General features: G+C 38.1%; 1 protein-coding gene across 3 annotated transcripts; it reads right to left on the bottom strand.

Moving 5' to 3' along the window:
- Positions 1 to 1,185: 1,185 nt before the first annotated feature.
- hemgn (hemogen) lies at positions 1,186 to 17,851 on the bottom strand. Of its 3 annotated transcripts, XM_059974700.1 has the most exons (5): positions 17,070 to 17,848; positions 8,554 to 8,644; positions 4,151 to 4,536; positions 3,586 to 3,718; positions 1,186 to 2,952 (listed from the first exon to the last, which is right to left on the bottom strand). In XM_059974700.1, the coding sequence occupies exons 1-4, from the start codon at positions 17,116 to 17,118 to the stop codon at positions 3,600 to 3,602; spliced, it is 645 nt and encodes a 214-aa protein (XP_059830683.1). In that variant the 5' UTR covers positions 17,119 to 17,848; the 3' UTR covers positions 1,186 to 2,952; positions 3,586 to 3,599. The 3 variants fall into 3 exon arrangements, with proteins under 3 accessions (XP_059830683.1, XP_059830684.1, XP_059830682.1); XM_059974701.1 differs by having other exon boundaries at positions 1,186 to 3,718; positions 8,566 to 8,644; positions 17,070 to 17,851; XM_059974699.1 differs by having other exon boundaries at positions 1,186 to 3,718; positions 17,070 to 17,847.
- Between the last annotated feature and the right edge of the window lie 485 nt (positions 17,852 to 18,336).

The following is an 18,336-nucleotide window of genomic DNA, read 5'->3' on the forward strand; positions in this document are numbered from 1 at the left end:
TCAATATGTAACCCAAATGTGCAAAACAACTTGCTCCAATTATTTCACATCAACTTATCAAGTGACCTAAGAATCTTGGATGGAGAGGAAAACATTTATAGCTGTACCATGGAGAAAATTCTGATAGGCTACATCACTGTCTAGAATGGAGGGGTGGGGTGTTACTGCACAGGACCAAAAGAAGCTGGAGAAAGTTGTAAAATTAGTCAGCTTCATCTTGGGTACATAGTCTCCATAGTATTCAAGACATTTTCAAGGAGAGGTACCTTAGAAAGGTCTATTATTAAGGACTCTCATCACCCTCTTCTCAGTGTTGCTGTCAGGTAGGAGGTACAGAAGCCTGAAGGCACACACTCAGTGATTCAGGAACAGCTTCTTCCCCTCTAACATCCAATTCCTAAATGGACATTGAACCCATGAACACAACCTCACTTTTTTAAAACATATTTCTGTCTTGCACTATTTTTAATCTAATTATTTAATATACATATATTACTTACTGTAATTGATTTGCTTTTTTTCTATATTATCATGTATAACATTGTACTGCCACTGCTAAGTTAACAAATTTCACAACACATGCCGGTGATAATAAACCTGATTCTGATTCTGATTCAATAATGGGCCAGGTGAATGAAGTTATCCCCTTTGTTCATGAGCCTGATAGTTAAGGGGCTTATCTGTTATGATCCAGTATTATCAGGCTGGTATGTTATCTCTTTCTCCGCCTCCACAGAGGCTGGTTGGTCTTCTGTGTATACTTCCAGCATTTTCTTTTCTTTTTTCTTGTACGGCTATGTAACTCTAAATTTGTAGTTTATCCACAAATGTGGTTTGCACCCTTGGATTATAGATAAATATTAAATAAATGAGCAGAAAAGCAATTTGAATTAAATAATGCTAAATTTAGTCATGGTTTTGAATCGTTTGAACTTATGTAAAGCAAAATTATGTCATTTATGATTGTTGGTTCCCTGTTTTATGGATAAATATGCATTCACAATTTTTGTGACAATTTTGGCAGCTGTTGTACATTATTACTACAACAAAATGCTTCTATTTTCAGATGTAGGATATATCATTTATATCACCAATAAGAGCATGTACCCAAGATAGGAAAGGGAAGTCCCTATCACTTCATTTTGCTCAGGAATAATCTATGAACAATCTATTGAAATACAGGGGTAAACAATTTCTTTATTTTCACATAATTTTACATTTTTTCTTTTTTTGTACATCCACTGCACAATATAAAATATCATGTATAAAAGTCATATCATGAACATAACTAATTTGATAAAAGTGAGCTACTTGAATGGGAAGTGCCGTGTAACATTTACAAAGATAACACTGAACCTCTGTCGAACAGGTGTTGTCAATCATGCATGTTACTACGGGGAGACACCTACAGTTGCTAATAGGGTTGTTGAATTTCTGTACTGCATTCTCTGATGGCGGAGACATAATGAGAATTTTGCTCTGCTCTTCAGCTTTGTAATTGGTGTCTGTCTAGGTAGTTGAATTGTATCATTTCAATGTGTGTCATGCTAAGTGTCATATGAATTTTCCCAATAGGTAGTGCTAGTTGACAAGTACATAGGGAAAAAATAATCTGTAAAGTGTAGTTGACTGCATTTATTATCTACTGATCTTTCTCACTAATATATCCAGTGGGGAATTCAAAGGAATCTCCTTTATTCAGAGTCTGGTGAAAATGTGAAGCTCATTATCACATGGAGTTAAGGTGAACAGGTGAGATGCATCAGTTGACAGTTAAATAAACATATTGGGGAGAGATGAATACAAGGATATTCTGATACATAATATTAAACAATCTTGAGTTAGTTCTGTTGCCCAAAATTTTAGGGGAAAATAGGGCAAAGTCAGATATATGAAGTTAGATCAAGTTAGTTATTTTGGATACTTAGTCACTCTGATTGATCATTAGACTCTAAGGGAAAGTGTTGAGGTAATTGTAGATAACTATCACCTTACCCCATCCAGGAAAATCTAATAGATATTGGTGTAAGGATAGTTCTTGATATGTTGATTCGTGAGGCAGAGGAAGTACGGAAGAAGGAAAATAGTTATAGAGAGTCATACAGCATAGAAGCAGGCTCTTCAGCCAGCAAGGTCTATCAGGTACCCATCCCTACTCATTTATAGTCAGCACAGCTCTTAGTTCATAGTCACCTATACCTCGCTGATTCAAGTGCTTGTTCAGATACTTTCTAAATGTAATTAGCATACGTGCCTCCATCATCTATTTAACCCTTTGGTTGTTTTTTTTTCCCAAGGTCATAGGAAAACATTTCCTTATTAATTGTATCTATAGTTCTCATAATTTTGTACACTTCTTACAGGTTTCGCCTCAGCATCCGCTACTAAGGAAAATAAACCCAGCCTATCAAGTCTCTCCTCTTAACTAAAGTGTTCCATATCAGGCAACATATAAATAGACCTCATTTGCACCTTCTCCAGAGTAATCACATCCTCTATGTAGTTTGACAACCAGAACTGAACACAATATTTCAGCTGTAGCCTAACCAATGTTTTATAAAATAGTACTGTGGCCTCCATGCCCTCATATTTTGTGCCCCGGTTAATGAAGGCCAGCATTCTGTATGCCTTCTTTGACCCTCCTATCTACTGTAGAAGTATGGTCCCTTTACATAAAGAACAATGCAGTTGTTTTGGAGTCAGTGCAGCATAGATTCATTAAGTTCATTCTAAGGATGAAGGAGTTGCCATATGAATTGTGAGTTAAGTAAGTTTGGCCTATATTCAGTACACTTTACAAGAATAAGAGTGATGTTTTCTGAGAGGACTTGATGGGGAAATGCTGGGAGGCTGTTTCTTCCAGATGGCGAGTCTAGAACGAGGGTGCATCGTCTCGAGCTTTGGGGTCAGCCGCTTGGAACTGAGATGATGTGAGCTCTGCATGTTCAGTCTCTGAATATATTCAAGGTGGAGATGGTTGGATGTGTGGATATAGGGGGAATGAGAGGAGGGGGGTACAAGAAGAAAATAAAGGCACATAATTAGTCAAGACCTTATTGATGGCAGAACACACTCAAGAGCATTTGATTTACTTCTGCTCAAATTCTTATTTTTAACCATGGTCTTAATGAAAGGCCAACCAGTTACAGGGGACTGAATGGCTGCATCTAATGCTGTGTTCCTCTGATGGAGATTTGCATAGAGTATAAATACCTACACACACTGGTCGGCTGAATGCCCTGTTTCTGTAATATGTGATACCCTGTTTAACTTTTCTGTCATAGGGTCAGCTCTCTTTTACTTTAAGATACTCCTTTATCATTTTTTTGTGTTTCCTTGCAGAATGCACCATAAATAGTCAGGAGACTGTAGGGATTTTGTTTCACATCCTGCCAGAATGTGGCACATTAAAGAAAGATGTCAACCGTCATCAAAGTCCTGATGTATCAGACTGTATTGTGACGGGATGCAAGTCTGCACCTTCTATAATGAGTGTTTTGGCCTGTGGTGACAAAAGTACTATTGTTATCTCCCCTGTGTAATAATAACTGTCGGATAAAACTCAAAAAAATCTATGAAATTCACATGTGTTGATGTTTTTATATGAACAAAGCTATTTGTTCTTCAAATGGGGTATTTTCCCCAGGCCCGTCTTCTGCTTGCAGTGGCAAACTCTCTGGTATCTTCATACAAGCTGGCTGTACTCCTCCAAGCTCATCTAGAATAAAGGTGAAGAATACAGTATTTTAGTTTCATCGTTGAAGTGCAGTATGATTATTTTCCTGACTACAAACCATCATAGGCACTTCATGACATTTAAGTCATGTTGATTAGGCAGTACGGGAAATATTTCATGAGGTATACGACCCATCATATTGATTCCTATAAGGTTCATTCTACACAATTTTTTTATGAACCTGATATCATTTGCATTTAGATAGCCTCTTAAAATGTAATAACCTTTGTAATAATCTGACTAAGTTATGTATTTAATAAATTGGGCTGAATCCTAGGCCATAAGCTTAGCAGAATATAGAACAGTACAGCATTGGAATTGGCCTTTTGACCCATAACATCTGTGCTGCCCATGGTCCCAAATTAAAGGAATTTTATCTGTCTGCACATGATCCATAGTGCCCACGCTGAGTACCTGTTGAAGTAGTAGCAGGACACCCGATTATTGAAAGGGTTGCACTTTGCTGCAGTGGTGCAGGCTTCTCCCACTGAGGACTTGATTGTTCTACTTTGAATCTGGCTTCCTCTTTTTGTTCTTGCAAAGGCTGTGGTTCTTGGAATGGCGCAGGTTCAGCTGCAGCATGAAACTCCAGCTCAGGCTCAGGCTCAGGGTGAGAGACCATCTCAGGCTCAGGGTGAGACTCCAGCTCAGGCTCAGGGTGAGACTCCAGCTCAGGCTCAGGGTGAGACTCCAGCTCAAGCTCCGGATGAGACTCCAGCTCAGGCTCAGGCTTCTTGGTAAGCTTAATGCTTATTCCACTGGCCTTTCCTTGCCTTCTTCTTTTTGACTTTGATTTCTCCCTATACATCAATGTGACATAAAATACTTCTCATTATCGTGCATATGAAGGCAGTATGTTATAAGCCACACAGAGAAGCATGATTTTTCAAAGTTCAAAGTACACTTATTATCAAAGTATACAACCTTGAGATTTGTCTCTTAACAGGCAGCCACAAGACAAAGAAAGCCAAAAGAAGCCATTTAAAAAAAGACCATTGAGCATCCAATGTGCAAAGAGAAAAACACTCATGCAAATAATAAACACAAGCTAATAGTGCTCTGAACTGAAGTTCACAAACAGAAGTCCGACCACAGACCCTTAGTTCAGTACAGAGCTGAGTAAATGTCACAGAGCAGCAAGCTGAACTGGACCATCCCTCGCCTTACATCCTGACACCCTGACCTTTTCAATCCAGCTTGGCACCTAGATCGTTGTCCAAGTATCGGGTTCAGTAGCTTCGATGTGCTCTGGGGCCTGGGCTCCACCTGTTCAATCCAGCCTGCGCCTGACCTTTCCAATTCGGCTGAGCACTTAAATCTATCAAACCTAGTGTTTTCCTCACTCTCCCCTCAGTTCTGCCACATCGAGTTGCCTCCAGGTGCAAAGAGAAGCTACAGGATGTTGGCCGCAATGATCATGTACCAGAAAAAGCATGACTAACAGTATTTAGCTGTTTTCTCTGTTTCTTTGGCCAGCAGTTAGAAGTCGCAGAAATACACCAGGGCCATCTTAAATCTGAACTTTTTCTTTAAAAACAAATTTAAATAAGTATTTGTTGGTAATATTGGTAATTAGAAAATAAGAAAGGAAATCTTGTGATAGAGGTAGGCAGTCTAGTGGCACAGCAAAAAGTGCTGGCATTCTGGGCTTGATCCCAACATTTGGTGCTGCAAGTTTGGAGTCCGTCCTATGATTATATGAATCTTGTCTTGGTGCTCTCGTTACTTAAAAATGTCCTAAACCTATGCTGGTTGGTGGGACACCTGGCTAATATCCCAAATGTAAGTGCAGTAGGGGAATCAGTGTGAAGTTTATGGTCATCAGAGAAAATACAGATTGTAGAGAAATAAGTGGGGAAATGGAATTAAAAGGATCAGACTGAGAGCTGGCATTGACACGAAGGCTCAAATGGTTTCCTTTTCTGTCATTAGAAAGTGAGATGATGTAAAGAAATTAAAATTGTGGAGGGCTATTGTGCAAATTTTAACGTGAGCTTCCTGTAGTGAAGTTCCACCATGTCAAGTTAATGCAGCTGCTGGGGGTAAGTTAGCCTCAATTAAGGGAGGGGAGCAGAATAGAACCATAGAACATCGCTCAAATGTATCATCTTTTTTTAAAGTTTAACTTTAAAAGTAATTTCAGACTAGTTTAGCTTTATCTTAATTATTCCATGTAATGTCTATATTTTTATTATAGACATTTGTTGTCTAAGCAGTCTATTTCCTTCATGCATATTGTAAACCCTTTTAGTTATAATTCTATTTCAGTCATTTGTACTTCCAAACTTTTCCACCACTATCATGTCACTTACCTGTTAACAATGAATATTAACAATTAGGATTATTCAGTAGATTTATAACCATTTTATTAAAGGTTATTAAAGCACAGTATTATTAAAGCAAAATGAATGAATACATAGATTCTGCATGATTAACTAGTATTACCAGTTTAAAGTTTCATTAATTAATAAAAAGGTGGTTCCAGTGTAGTCTTTGTTTTTTTTCTGTTTTAACAGCTTTAATATTATACGTACAAACAAAGGATTAATTCATCTTACTAATTATTGATTCATAAATATTTCAGAAGAAGACTATATTTCAGCAAAGGTCCATATAAGATATTATATGTTTGGAATTTAAAATGAGGCAGTGCGATTATCTCATAGGTTTGTAAAGCTGAAACAAGTTACAGAGGTAGGTAAGGCCAAAGCCTTTCAGAAGTTTGGAAACAAACATAATTTTAAATTTGAAGCTATCCTTAATTGAGACCTCATGCAAGTCAGCAAACACGGGAGTGCTACTGCAAATTCTGACTATGGTAGCAAAATTCTGAATGACCTAACATTTATGCAAGGCAGGAAGTAGGAAGACAGTGATCAGTTGGACTGAGGCAGGATCACAGTTGGGTAATGTGGAAGAAGTGGAAATAGTATACTTATGTGATTGGTTGTTCATTCCTTGGCCAAAAATCTAAACATGACGCCTAATCTGTAAACAGATATCAGGTAATTGTCAGCAAGAAGAATAAAATAAATGACCTTGAAATCTATATATTGGACCAAAGATGGTGATTTTGGGATTTCATAATATTTTGATGAATATTTTGTGGATCGAGAAATGGATCTCAGACAAGCAGTGTAACAACTTTGATGATGTGGAACAATCCAGAGAGTTAGAGCTGGCAGTGTATTTTCAGATGATATTAACAAACACGTAGTGGAGAAATAAGAAATGCCACAGAATCTTCAAGATGCGTGAATGATTAAGGTCCAGGAGCAGAAAGAGAAACTGTTACAGCAGTCTTCTGATCTCAAATGAATATATAAGAATGGAATAGGACAAGTTTAGTCCAATATGTTAGATGTTGAAAGAGACTTTTGGAAATAGATTGTGAGATTAGCCAAATCAAAGACTGTGGAGAATGGATTACCTTTGCAACAAGCAACAAGTTAATAATGTTTGATATTTTTCAGTAACCTACCAGAGACAGAATTCTACTCTGAGGACTTTATACAGGGACTCTTGTAAAAGACAGGCGTTGAACTGACAGCCAACAGCAGATACGAGAACTTCTAGATAAAGATGTTAAAAGTGGAGCTACATTTTGTGAGGACAGAGAGGTAAAGGCCTTTTCAAAGGAGTTGATGACAGCTCTTTTGAAATAAAGGATAATGGTTACCGCGGAAAGCAAATCGTTTAAAGTATCATATCGGATGAAAGCCCAGAGGAAAGTTAAGAAGTTTAATTGGAAGAGGGTTGGGGAATCTGGAGACAGCTCTCCTAGGCAAGGTGAACTAGGAGATGACACTAGGAGAAAAACAAGGAAATTAAACAAAAAGAAGTCAACTGCAACTTTCAAAGCTATATTTGAAGAAAGGATAAACAAGGTTAACTTTCAACCCAGGTACACTTGAGAGAAGTTATTCAATGGATTTCTTGTTTTGTTTTTATAAATTACATATATTCAAGCCAGAATCAGGATCATGCTTATTATCACTGACAAAAATGGTCAAATCTGTGCTTTGTTGCAGCAGTACAGTTACATAATTTTACATTGCAATAAAAAGAATAAATAGTGCAGAAGAGGAATAGTCAGGTAGTCCAATCACAAACAAGAGAAAACCTACAGATGCTAGAAATCCAAGCAACACACACACTCAAAATGCCAGAGGAAATCAGCAGGCCAGGCAGCATCGTGGAAAAGAGTACAGTCGATGTTTCGGCCTGAGACCCTTCAGCAGTACAGTACACTGAAGTCTGGACGTAGTAAGGTAGTATTCAAAGCTAGATCACAAATTGTTCTTTCAGGGGATTGGGGTACAAATTCTGTTATGTGTATGTGCTATTCTGAAATTCATTGACGATATTGCACAGGAAACAATTTTGATTGCCTAACCTGACGTTTGTGTATCTGTTCTGTCATCATTAGCTTATACGATCGATATGAAGAGATAGGAGATAAGGGTACTTTGATTTTACAAAAATGCTTTCCTCACTTACTGTAGAAGAATAATTGCAGGTTGCAGGTTGAGATAAAACAAAATATTGCTCCTCTTTTTATTATACTGAAGAAAACAAAATGCTGTTACATGAACAAGCAGCCTTGGGACCAATATTACAGCAATTCTCATAATGTTAAATTAATATGTAAATCCCATCTAATGGGATGTTAAAACCATCTTTAGTCATCAACTGCCTGAGATTCACTTCATGTGGGTATTTTAAGTCATCAGTGAGTGCAGACTACCATCCCATTATCTTGGGCTGGGTGTAAATGATTATCCCTCTCTTCTGTCATTATTAAAAAAACATCTTACTTAAACACCCACTGTGAACTCTTCTGCTCCTGTGCTTCCAGCTTTCTTTTCCTGAGCTGTTCACGGTCTCTCAAACGGTACGGAGGGGCTCCTAGTGAAAGAACAAGCAAACATTTTTATGCACCATAAATTTACTTATTTACATAATCTCTGATTTAACATGCTCTACTTTTCTCAAGTATATTCTTACATTCAGAGTATCAAAACTCATGGAGTAAGAAATTGCCCTAGGCTATTATGTTTTCATGCCAGCTTAGCTTTGCTAACCTAATAATCAACCTTTGTGCCTTCCCCAAATTATTTCTGGTTGATCGTATATCTACAATTATTTCAGTTATGTGTTGTAAATTAACATTGTTATTGATTCCATGCCGCCATGAAATTTTGCTTTATAAATGCTGGTGGAATATGATTTATTATTGTGTTACATTTAAAAAGGAGTGAAGGAGTGCAGCATGTGACTGGAATGTGAGATCCCAAAGTACGAGAAGAATGCCTATTGCTAGCTGTAGAAACAGATGTTATTCATTTTTATGACTATAATGATAAATCAAAAACAATATGTGTTTCATCACAGATATGTTGATATCTAAATCTCTTAGTGAAGTATCCACTGGTGATATGCAGTTTATAATATGCTCAGTGAAAATTGGTCTATTACTGATTAACATAGAAGAGTTTATCTTTTTATACAAAGTCAACTTAAAGTGAAAGTTTGAATATTAATTTGCCGTCCAACACACCTAAAATGCTGGAGAAACTCAGCAGGTTAGGCGGCATCCATGAAAATGAATAAATAGTCAATGTTTCAGGCCAAGACCCTTCTTCAGGCTTAGAAAGGAAGAAGGAAGATGCCAGAAAAAAAACATGCAGGGCAGAGGAAGGAGAACAAACTAGAAGATGACAGGTGAAGCCAGGTGGGTAGGAAAGCTAAAGAGCTGGAGAAGAAGTAATCTAATAAAAGAGGAGAGTGAACCATGAGAGAGAGGGAAGAAGGAGAGGTACCAGGAGGAGGTGATAGGCAGGTAAGAAGAAGTAGGAGGTCAGAGTGGGGAACAAAGAAGAGGGAAGGGGGAGGGGAAAGGAAAAAAGAGAGAAATAAATACTAGAGGGAGAAATAACTGTGCATACCATCAGGTTGGAGGCTACCCCTATCAGAATATGGGAAGTTACTCCTCTACTCTGAGGGCTGACTCATCACGGCAAAAGAGGAGACCATGGACCAACATGTCAGAATGGGAATAGGAATATGAATGAAAGTGATTGGCACTGGGAAATTCCACTTTAGGCAATGGAGTAGAGGTGCTCAGCAAAGCCGTTCCCCATTTTAAGTTGGGTCTCACCAATGTAGAGGAAGCCACGTTGGGAACATTGGATACAAATGAAAACACCAACAGATTTGTAGGTGACATGTTGCTCATCTGGAAGGACTGCTCGGGGCTCACAATGGAGTTGAGGGAGGAGGTGAATGAGCAGATGTAGCATTTCTGTTGCTTCCAGGGATACGTGCTGGGAAGGAGATTAGTGGGGAGGGACAATGGACAAAGAGATAAAGGAGAGAGTGACCTCCGTGGGAAGTGGAGAGTGGGGGAGGTGCAGATGTATTTGGTACTAGGATCCCGTTGAAGACGGTGGAAGTTGCAGAGAATGTTGTGTTGGATGTGGAGGCTCATGGGGTGGTAGGTGAGGACAAGAGGAATTCTATCCCTGTTAAGTTGGTGGGAAGACAGGGTGAGCATGGATGTCCAGGAAATGGAGGAGATGTGGGTGAGGGCAGCATTAATGGTGGAGAAAGGAAAGTCCCATTCTTTAAGAAGGACAATATCTCTGATGTTCTGGAAAGGAATATCTCATACTTGGAACAGATGTGGCAGAGATAAAGGAAGTGAGAAAACTGAGTATTTTTATGGGTGACAGGATGGGAAGAAGTATCATCAAGATATCTGCGAGAGGCAGTAGGTTTATAAAATATATCAATAGACAGTTTGTCTCCAGATTTGGAGACAGAGAGATTGAGAAAGGAGAAAGAGGTGTCAGAAATAGACAAAATAAATTTAAATGCAGGATGGAAGTTGGAGGCAAAGTTGATGAAATTAATGAGCTCAGCAAGGTTCTGTGAAGCAACACCAATGCAATCATCAATGTAGCACAGAATGAGCTGAGGAACATTACCTGGGAAGGCTTGGAACATAGATTGTTCCACAAAGCCAATAGAAAGACAGGTCTCGCTGGAGATCACGCAAGTACCCATGACAACCCCTTGAGATTGGAGAAAATGGGAGAAGCCAAAGAGGAAGCTGTTGAGGCTGAGAATCAATTCTGTCTGATGGTGGTGGTTGTTGTTGAAGGGAACTAGTTGGATCTTTTGTCGAGAAAGCAGCAGAGAGCTTGAAGGCATTCTTTATGGGAGACAGAAGTGTATAGGGAGTGGCCATCCATGATGAAAATGAGGCTGTCGGGGCCGGGGAATTGAAAGTTGTTGAAGGGTTCAAGAGCATGTGAAGTGTCACGAATGTAGATGGGAAGGGACTGAACCAAAGGGGATAGAATGGTGTCCCGGTATGCAGACACAAGTTCAGTGTGGCAGGAGACAATGGACCTACATGGACAGATAAGATTGTAGATCTTGGGTAGGAAGTATAAATGAAATGAGTAAATGAAATGAAGTATAAAGGAAAGTGGATGGGAGATCTCCAGAGCTGATGAGGTTAGTGATGGTATCAGAGATAATGCACTGAAGGTCTGGAGTGAGGTTCTTTTCAAGGGTCAAGTTAGAGAAGGTGTCTGAGAGCTGCCACCTGGCCTCAGCCCACCGCTGTACAACAGCATGCAGGTCTACTCTCCTCTCCTATCAGATTCCTTCTTCTCCAGCCACCCACCTGGCTTCATCTGTCACCTTCTAACTTGACCTCCTTTCCCCCTCTCCCCACCTTTTTATTCCCCTTTCCTTTTCCATCCTGATGATGGGTCTCCACCCAAAACTTCAACTGTCCATTCATTTTCATGGATGCTGCCTGACCTGCTGAGTTTCTCCAGTGTTTTATGTGAGTGTTGTTCTGGATTTCCAGCATCTGCAGAATCACTTGTGTTGTGATGCAGTTGATTGAGTCATGTCTCAGAAAAGATCTGTGATCTTTCCTCATCACACAAGTCAAGGGAGTGATGAAATCTTCTCTACTTGCTGGATGCTCAAATAACAGCCATTGTCATCTCATGCTAAAGCAGTCGTTAGTAAATTTACTATATCCCCTTCGTTACACAGACTGAGGATCTGAAATCCTTCACCTTTTAGAGGAGGTTCTCAAATGCAAAATGGAGCTATTAAATTATTCTTGATTATTTTGTTTAAATCAGTTAACTTCATAAATTATTTACATCAATTTGTTTAGATAGTTTTTAAATGAGTAATTTAAAAACAGTTAAAAAGCCACACGTGTTTGATATAAGCCAGTTCTGTTCCCATAGCTTTTCTTTCTGTTGAAGTCTACAGCAGCATTCTGTTCGTAACGTTGGCAGAGATTAGCTTGCCAGCTACACTTCATGGTCCAATCCCATGATGTAGTGGTTCATTTAAATCAATCCCTTACAGTTATCCAATGCATGTGGCCCAGGAAGGAACACGAGTAATAAATTCTGAGCTGCATGCCTGTGTCAAGGCAGCTCCAGCACGTTCGCTTTCTCTCCATACTCTGACAAGTAGATGTTTCACATAAATCAAAGTAACGTTGTTCTGTGCCTTGGCAAACCAAATTTCAAAGTAAATTTATTATCAAAGTACATATATGTCACCATATACAACCTAAGATTCATTTTCATAATGGAAAAATAATCATAACAGAGTAAGTGAAAGACCACACCAACTTGTGTGTTCAAACACTGTGCAAATACAAAAAGAAATAATAATAATTATGTATAAATAAATAAGCAATAAATAACGAGAACATGAGATGAAAAGCCCTTGAAAGTGAGTCCATAATTTGTAGGAGCATTTCAATGATAAAGTGAAGTAATCCCCTTTGTTTCAAGAACCTAATTGTTGAAGAGAAATAACTATTCTTGACCCTGGTGGTGTGAGTCCTGAGGCGCCTAGATTTTCTTCCTGATGGCAGTAGTGAGAAGAGAGCATGTCTTCGGAGATGGGGGCCCCTGATGATGGATGCTGATTTCCTGCGATGATGTTTTGTGGAGACGTGCTCACTGGTGGGGAGGGCCTTACCCATGATGGACTGGGCTGTATCCACTACTTTTTGCAGGATTTTCAGGAGATATTGAGACCAGGGTCTTGAAATTCATTTTGAGGGGATGATGATATTGAATGCTGAGCTGTATTCAATAAAGACCATCCTGATGTATGCACCTTTGCTGTCCAGATGTTCCAGAGTTGAGTAAAGAGCCAATGAGATAGTATCTGCTGTGGACCTGTTGCTAACTGGAGCTGATCCAAGTCACTTCTCAGGCAGGAGTTGATATGTTTCCTCACCAGCCTCTCAAACACTTCATCACAATGGATGTAAGTGCTACTGGTTTATAGTCATTGAGGCAGGTTACCATATTCTCCTTATGTACAAGTATAATTGAAGCCTGCTTGAAGCAAGTGGGTACATCAGACCACCAAATCAAGAGGTTAAAGATCTCTGTGTACACTCTAGCCAGTTGATCAACACAGGGTTTTAGTACTTGACCAGGTACCCTGACTGGGCCAGATGCTTTTCGTAGGTTCACCCTGCTGAAGGCTGCTTTCACGCCGGGCCTCAGAGACTGCACACATCTGTGTACATTCATCACACAGATTATTTAGAGCTGTATACTAATCTTAAAATATTTAAGACGTACTGGCTTTTCCTTGAATTTGTTGATATCAATCACTAGATGGGAGTGAAATTTCTCAGTACTTGTTTCAGTCCACAACCTTAAGCAGTAAACTTGAAAATGAGCTTTGTGACAAAGCGATGACAGTGGACTGGTAGAATCTCCAGGAGAATATACTTCTTCCAAATGTTTAGCTTCATTGAGTCTTCTATGCCAATCAATAAAATAATATTGATGTTACCTGGCCTGTGGAGTTCCTCCAGCATTTTGTGTGTGTTGCTCGGATTTCCAGCATCTGCAGATTTTCTCTTGTTTGTAATAAAATAACTAGTTGTGATGGGCAACAAAGTAATAATGAGTGGTTTTCCTATCAGTTTATGATGAGTTGTACAAGGACAAAGTGGTGGTATAACCTGCATTGTCATCTGATGGTACTGAGGTACTTGAACATTTCTGGAGCTTCATCTGTGCAGACCACAGAAGAATTTTACATTACACTCTTGGCTCACAATATGTCTTATGTCTTCCCCACCCACCTGGGTTCACCTATCATCCTTTAGCTATCCTTCTTCTCCTCCTCCTCCCCCACCCAACCTTCTTATTCTGGGGTCTTCACCCTTCCTTTCCAGCCCTGAAGAACAGTCAACAATTTGTTCATTTCTATGGATGCTGCCTGACCTGCCCAATTCCTCCAGCATTCTGTGCATGTTGCTTTGGATTTCTAGCATCTGTACAATTTCTTGTGTTTATATCTTATGGGAAGTCTTGTGTCTTGAACTGTGATTGATCATTTCTGGTTTGCAATCTCTGAGATATTTTTCAGAGTTCATTAAAAATCATGTTAATATGATAGAGTGCTTAGCTTCATTTCAAATAGTTAAAAAACAAATGTCCATGTTAATCCATTTCAGATGCAATGGTGGCAAATTAACACTTCAATTTACATTAATGTGGCTGATGCAGTCGGTTCCATGTGTCAAAAATCTAGGTGTGGCAATTCTACGTTAAAGTGAATTTTAGGTATGGAAACACTTTAAACTGTTTTTATATATAATAGACACAAAGTGTGGCTGAAGTCAGAAACTTACTTTGCCCAGGAAAGGTTTTATTTTTCTAAACTATTACATTTATTGAAAAATGTTCTTGGTCATATTGTTCACAATGTCTTAGGTTCTTCTTCGGATGGTTCTGAATTACATTGAAACTAGAGGAGTTCCAGCTTTTATCTTTAAAATGCCATGACGTTGCTTTACATTCATTCTGAAAGTTCTTGCCTCAAGCAGAAAGTTCCTAAATAGTTATCTAAATAGTTCCTAAGTAGTTAATGTAATAGCAGTGTAAGATCAGAGTTCATTGTTATGTGTGAGTTTCCACAGCAAATTGCAGTTTTTGAATTTGTTTGATCAGAACGCTGCTTGTTCTATTTGTGTAGCTTTGGTCTTTCACCAGAACAAGCAGTAGGTCATAGAATGTAACTTTCCTGCTGAAATATCACTTCCCAAGGACCTGAACTTAGACTGAAAATTTTAGGTATAACTGTCCTTTTGGGTATTTTCATAAGGATGTTGCAGGGTGTGATCTTTCTTGTGTTGATGTGTTTCTGTTCTTGCACAAAGCTCGGAGGTGAAGTAGAAACAAATGAATACATCTCGTTCAAGATGCAAAACTGTCTGCCACTTATTAGTAATCACCAGTTATACAAATCATGAATGCGATGTTAAAACAGGAATAATTCTCAGAAAAATGCTGAGAACAATAGTATAGTGGGATGGCCTTACAGAAATCATAGACTAGCAAAGGACAGTAGGCATATTTGGCCTATTTGCTTCACATCAACTTTTTCAATGAGCAATGCAATCCAACTCTCTCACTCTTTTCAAATACCTCTGAATATTCTCCCTTCAAATGTCTTTCTTTTTTAAATGTAGCGTCTATATGTTTGAAACACCAAATTGTTCCTGCATTCCACATGTATGTTTGTGCGTGTGTGTGCACTCTTAGCTCCTCGTGGAATCGTCGGAGCGCCATCATGACAAGCTTTTTGCACTGATCTTTTTGGTAATTGATCATCAGACAGTGTGTCTTGGGCATCTGAAACCTGGCGGAGCCCATCCCTCTCCAGGTTTTTGGAGCCGGCTGGATTCGAACTTGGGAGCCTTCACTCCAAAGTCCGGTGCTGATACCACTACGCCACCATCCGGCCCCACATTCCACATACAGGGAATTAATTACTTTGCATATTTTATGCATGAGTGCAGTTCAGCAAACAACATGAGGTTCAATATTGCATTTCCATTGCATATTTAATCATGCTGATGTATTTTGCAGGAACATAAGTATGTGACCTCAAACCACATTAAGAAATACAAGGATAAGTGACCATGATGGTGGTTAAAAAGGCAGGTTGTAAGGAGCATTTAAAAGAGAGCTAAAGGAGTGTATGGAAGGAGTTCCAAATTGTAGAGCCCAGCAGTTGGAGCCACAGCTGGTGATAATAAAAATGAAGATCAACAAGCGTCCAGATCAGCAGAAAATTGCTGATCTCAGAGAAGGGTGTATTTGCTAGAAGATTGGGTGAGTGGATAAGACTGATATGTTGCAAAGGTCTCATGTTTGTGGAATGAGAGAAGAATAAAGAGCAGCAGAAACCTGAACATTTCTTGTGGGTGTGAGGGCACACAGAAGAAAAAATGCTAAGAAATAGTTTCTGCTGAAAATGATCTTGTCAATTGTGCAATAACTTTACAGGAGAGTTACTTGATTTATGTTCCCATTCAAGGCATTTTAGATATCATGCAGGTCAAAAACAATTGTTCTAAATAGGAAAATATGATTAAATATTCCTTAGCAAATCTATTTGAATAATTGATGTGAATTTATTCTGGCATTATCCACAGAAGTCACATAGAAACTGACAATTAGTTTGAAGTGCAAAAGCATGTGTCACTGATGGCATGCAGACATAAAAACTAATGCTGGAAATATTCTGGCGATCAGGCAGCATCTGTGGGAAGAGAAACAGAGTTTATGTTTCAGGTTGGAGAACCTTCTAAACTGAAATATTACCTCTGTTTCTCTTCCCACGGATGCTGCCTGACCTGCTTTGTGCTCTCCTCATCTTCTGTTCTTGTTTCTGCTTGATTTTGAAGTGCTAAGATGAGAATAGCTAGCCGTTACGCTTGCCATTTTAACTACCCCCTCCAACCTTCCCCAATTCTTCAGGGGTTTTAAAATTCCTACCTCACCACCTCACCTTTTCAATAATGAAGGAATCAGTTCATGTTTTAGATTATTGCATTTCAGTAAATTTCACACAGAAGTAAAATATAATTTTATCTAAGCAGTACCAATTTCGTTTTGTCAATTTTAATAGCACTGAAATTTATGTAACACAATACATAGTTTGCTAAAACAGTCCACATTGATTATTAATTCAAGAAGTTGTCAACAAAAAAACAACTAAACAACATTTCATCAAAAATTTCTAAATTGTATGAAACTTTATAATGTTGGATCTTACTATTGTTAACAGTCAGTTATTCAATTGACATACATACATGGCCTCAGAATGACGTACAATACTTCTGAATATTTCTAGTCTAGCAATAATCAACCACCAACATGTGATCCAATGGAATCTGAAAGCAATCGAATTTTCTACTGCTGTAACCTTTGTTGTTACTTTCCGGGATTAAGATGAATATTACCTGGAATGTCCTGTTCCTTGGTATTCTGGGTACTCTCCATTGTGTCCATTTTCTCCACACTGCTAAGAATTGTTTATCTCTTTGAAATTACAGTGTGAAAGAAGGGAGTTAAGTCCTTTTTTTGAAAAAAAAGTGGATTAAATGGTTTCAGTGTTGACACCCACACAAGCATCGTTATCTAATATGTACATGGAATCAGTTGGCATCGCATGATAACTGACTAGCTCTCCAGAATGAACAAATAAAATGAATATAAGAGAAATGCCCAGCCAAAAATAACTGGATGAATAGATTTCTGCAAAATACCATATTGCATGGTTACTTCTGGTAACTGATAATTAAATTTGCATGGTAGGAAGTACATTTAAGTTTTATTTTTGTAGAAAGTTTTAAAGTTGTTTAACTTTAATCATTAGTTTGCTTAATGGTTTGATTTTATTTTATATTTTTATTTTCCTGTGAAAAATTATAATTAAATATCACAAGCAGAAAATAAATGTTAATAATAGCTGCATGTTACATTACCAACGTTTATACCAGGATTTAAAACAAAGCTAGGATTATATCTAGCAGCTACTTATCTTTGATTATTTAATTAGAGAACTAAAACTCCTGCTTTCAATCCAGTGCAAATATTTGACAGTGATAACAAAAAAAATTATTCATTTATCTGCATACCAACAATAGTTATTCTATCAAGTTAAAGGTAAACAAAAAGACATATGAAAGAAAAACTTCCATTTTATATTTTCATGACCTTCAAAAGCTTCAAAGTGTTTAACAGCTAATTAGCACTTTTTAAGGTTTCTTTTCTCTGTTTTAATATAATCATAAGGCTGGAATGAAGATCATGAAATACATGACAAAGAAAAGAACATGAGAGAACCATCAAGTAAAAGCATATCCTTTATGGAAAAATAAATACTTTAAAACTATTACATAGATATAAATTATGTCAGTAGAATCCAGTCTGGTTTAGAAAGCAGAGGTAGTAGATGAGAAAGTGCCTTAAGCTCAGAACTGTTTTTCATTTCTTGTTACAGTAGTTATTTCAGTGATATATTTACATCCAGATTGTAAACTTAGAAGTACAAGTAAATTACCACCAAACGCAATCATGTTTTAGGAAACACTGAAAAAAATTCATAAAAAGATAACCATTTCATTTCCTGAATGTGTATGATCAATATGTTCGATGGAAATAACTTGAAAATCAATATTTTATTTGAAACTTACTACTCATAATATGCTGAATTCTAAAAATTTG

This window comes from Hypanus sabinus, chromosome 7 (genome assembly GCF_030144855.1).
Source record: "Hypanus sabinus isolate sHypSab1 chromosome 7, sHypSab1.hap1, whole genome shotgun sequence".
Lineage (NCBI taxonomy): Eukaryota > Metazoa > Chordata > Chondrichthyes > Myliobatiformes > Dasyatidae > Hypanus > Hypanus sabinus.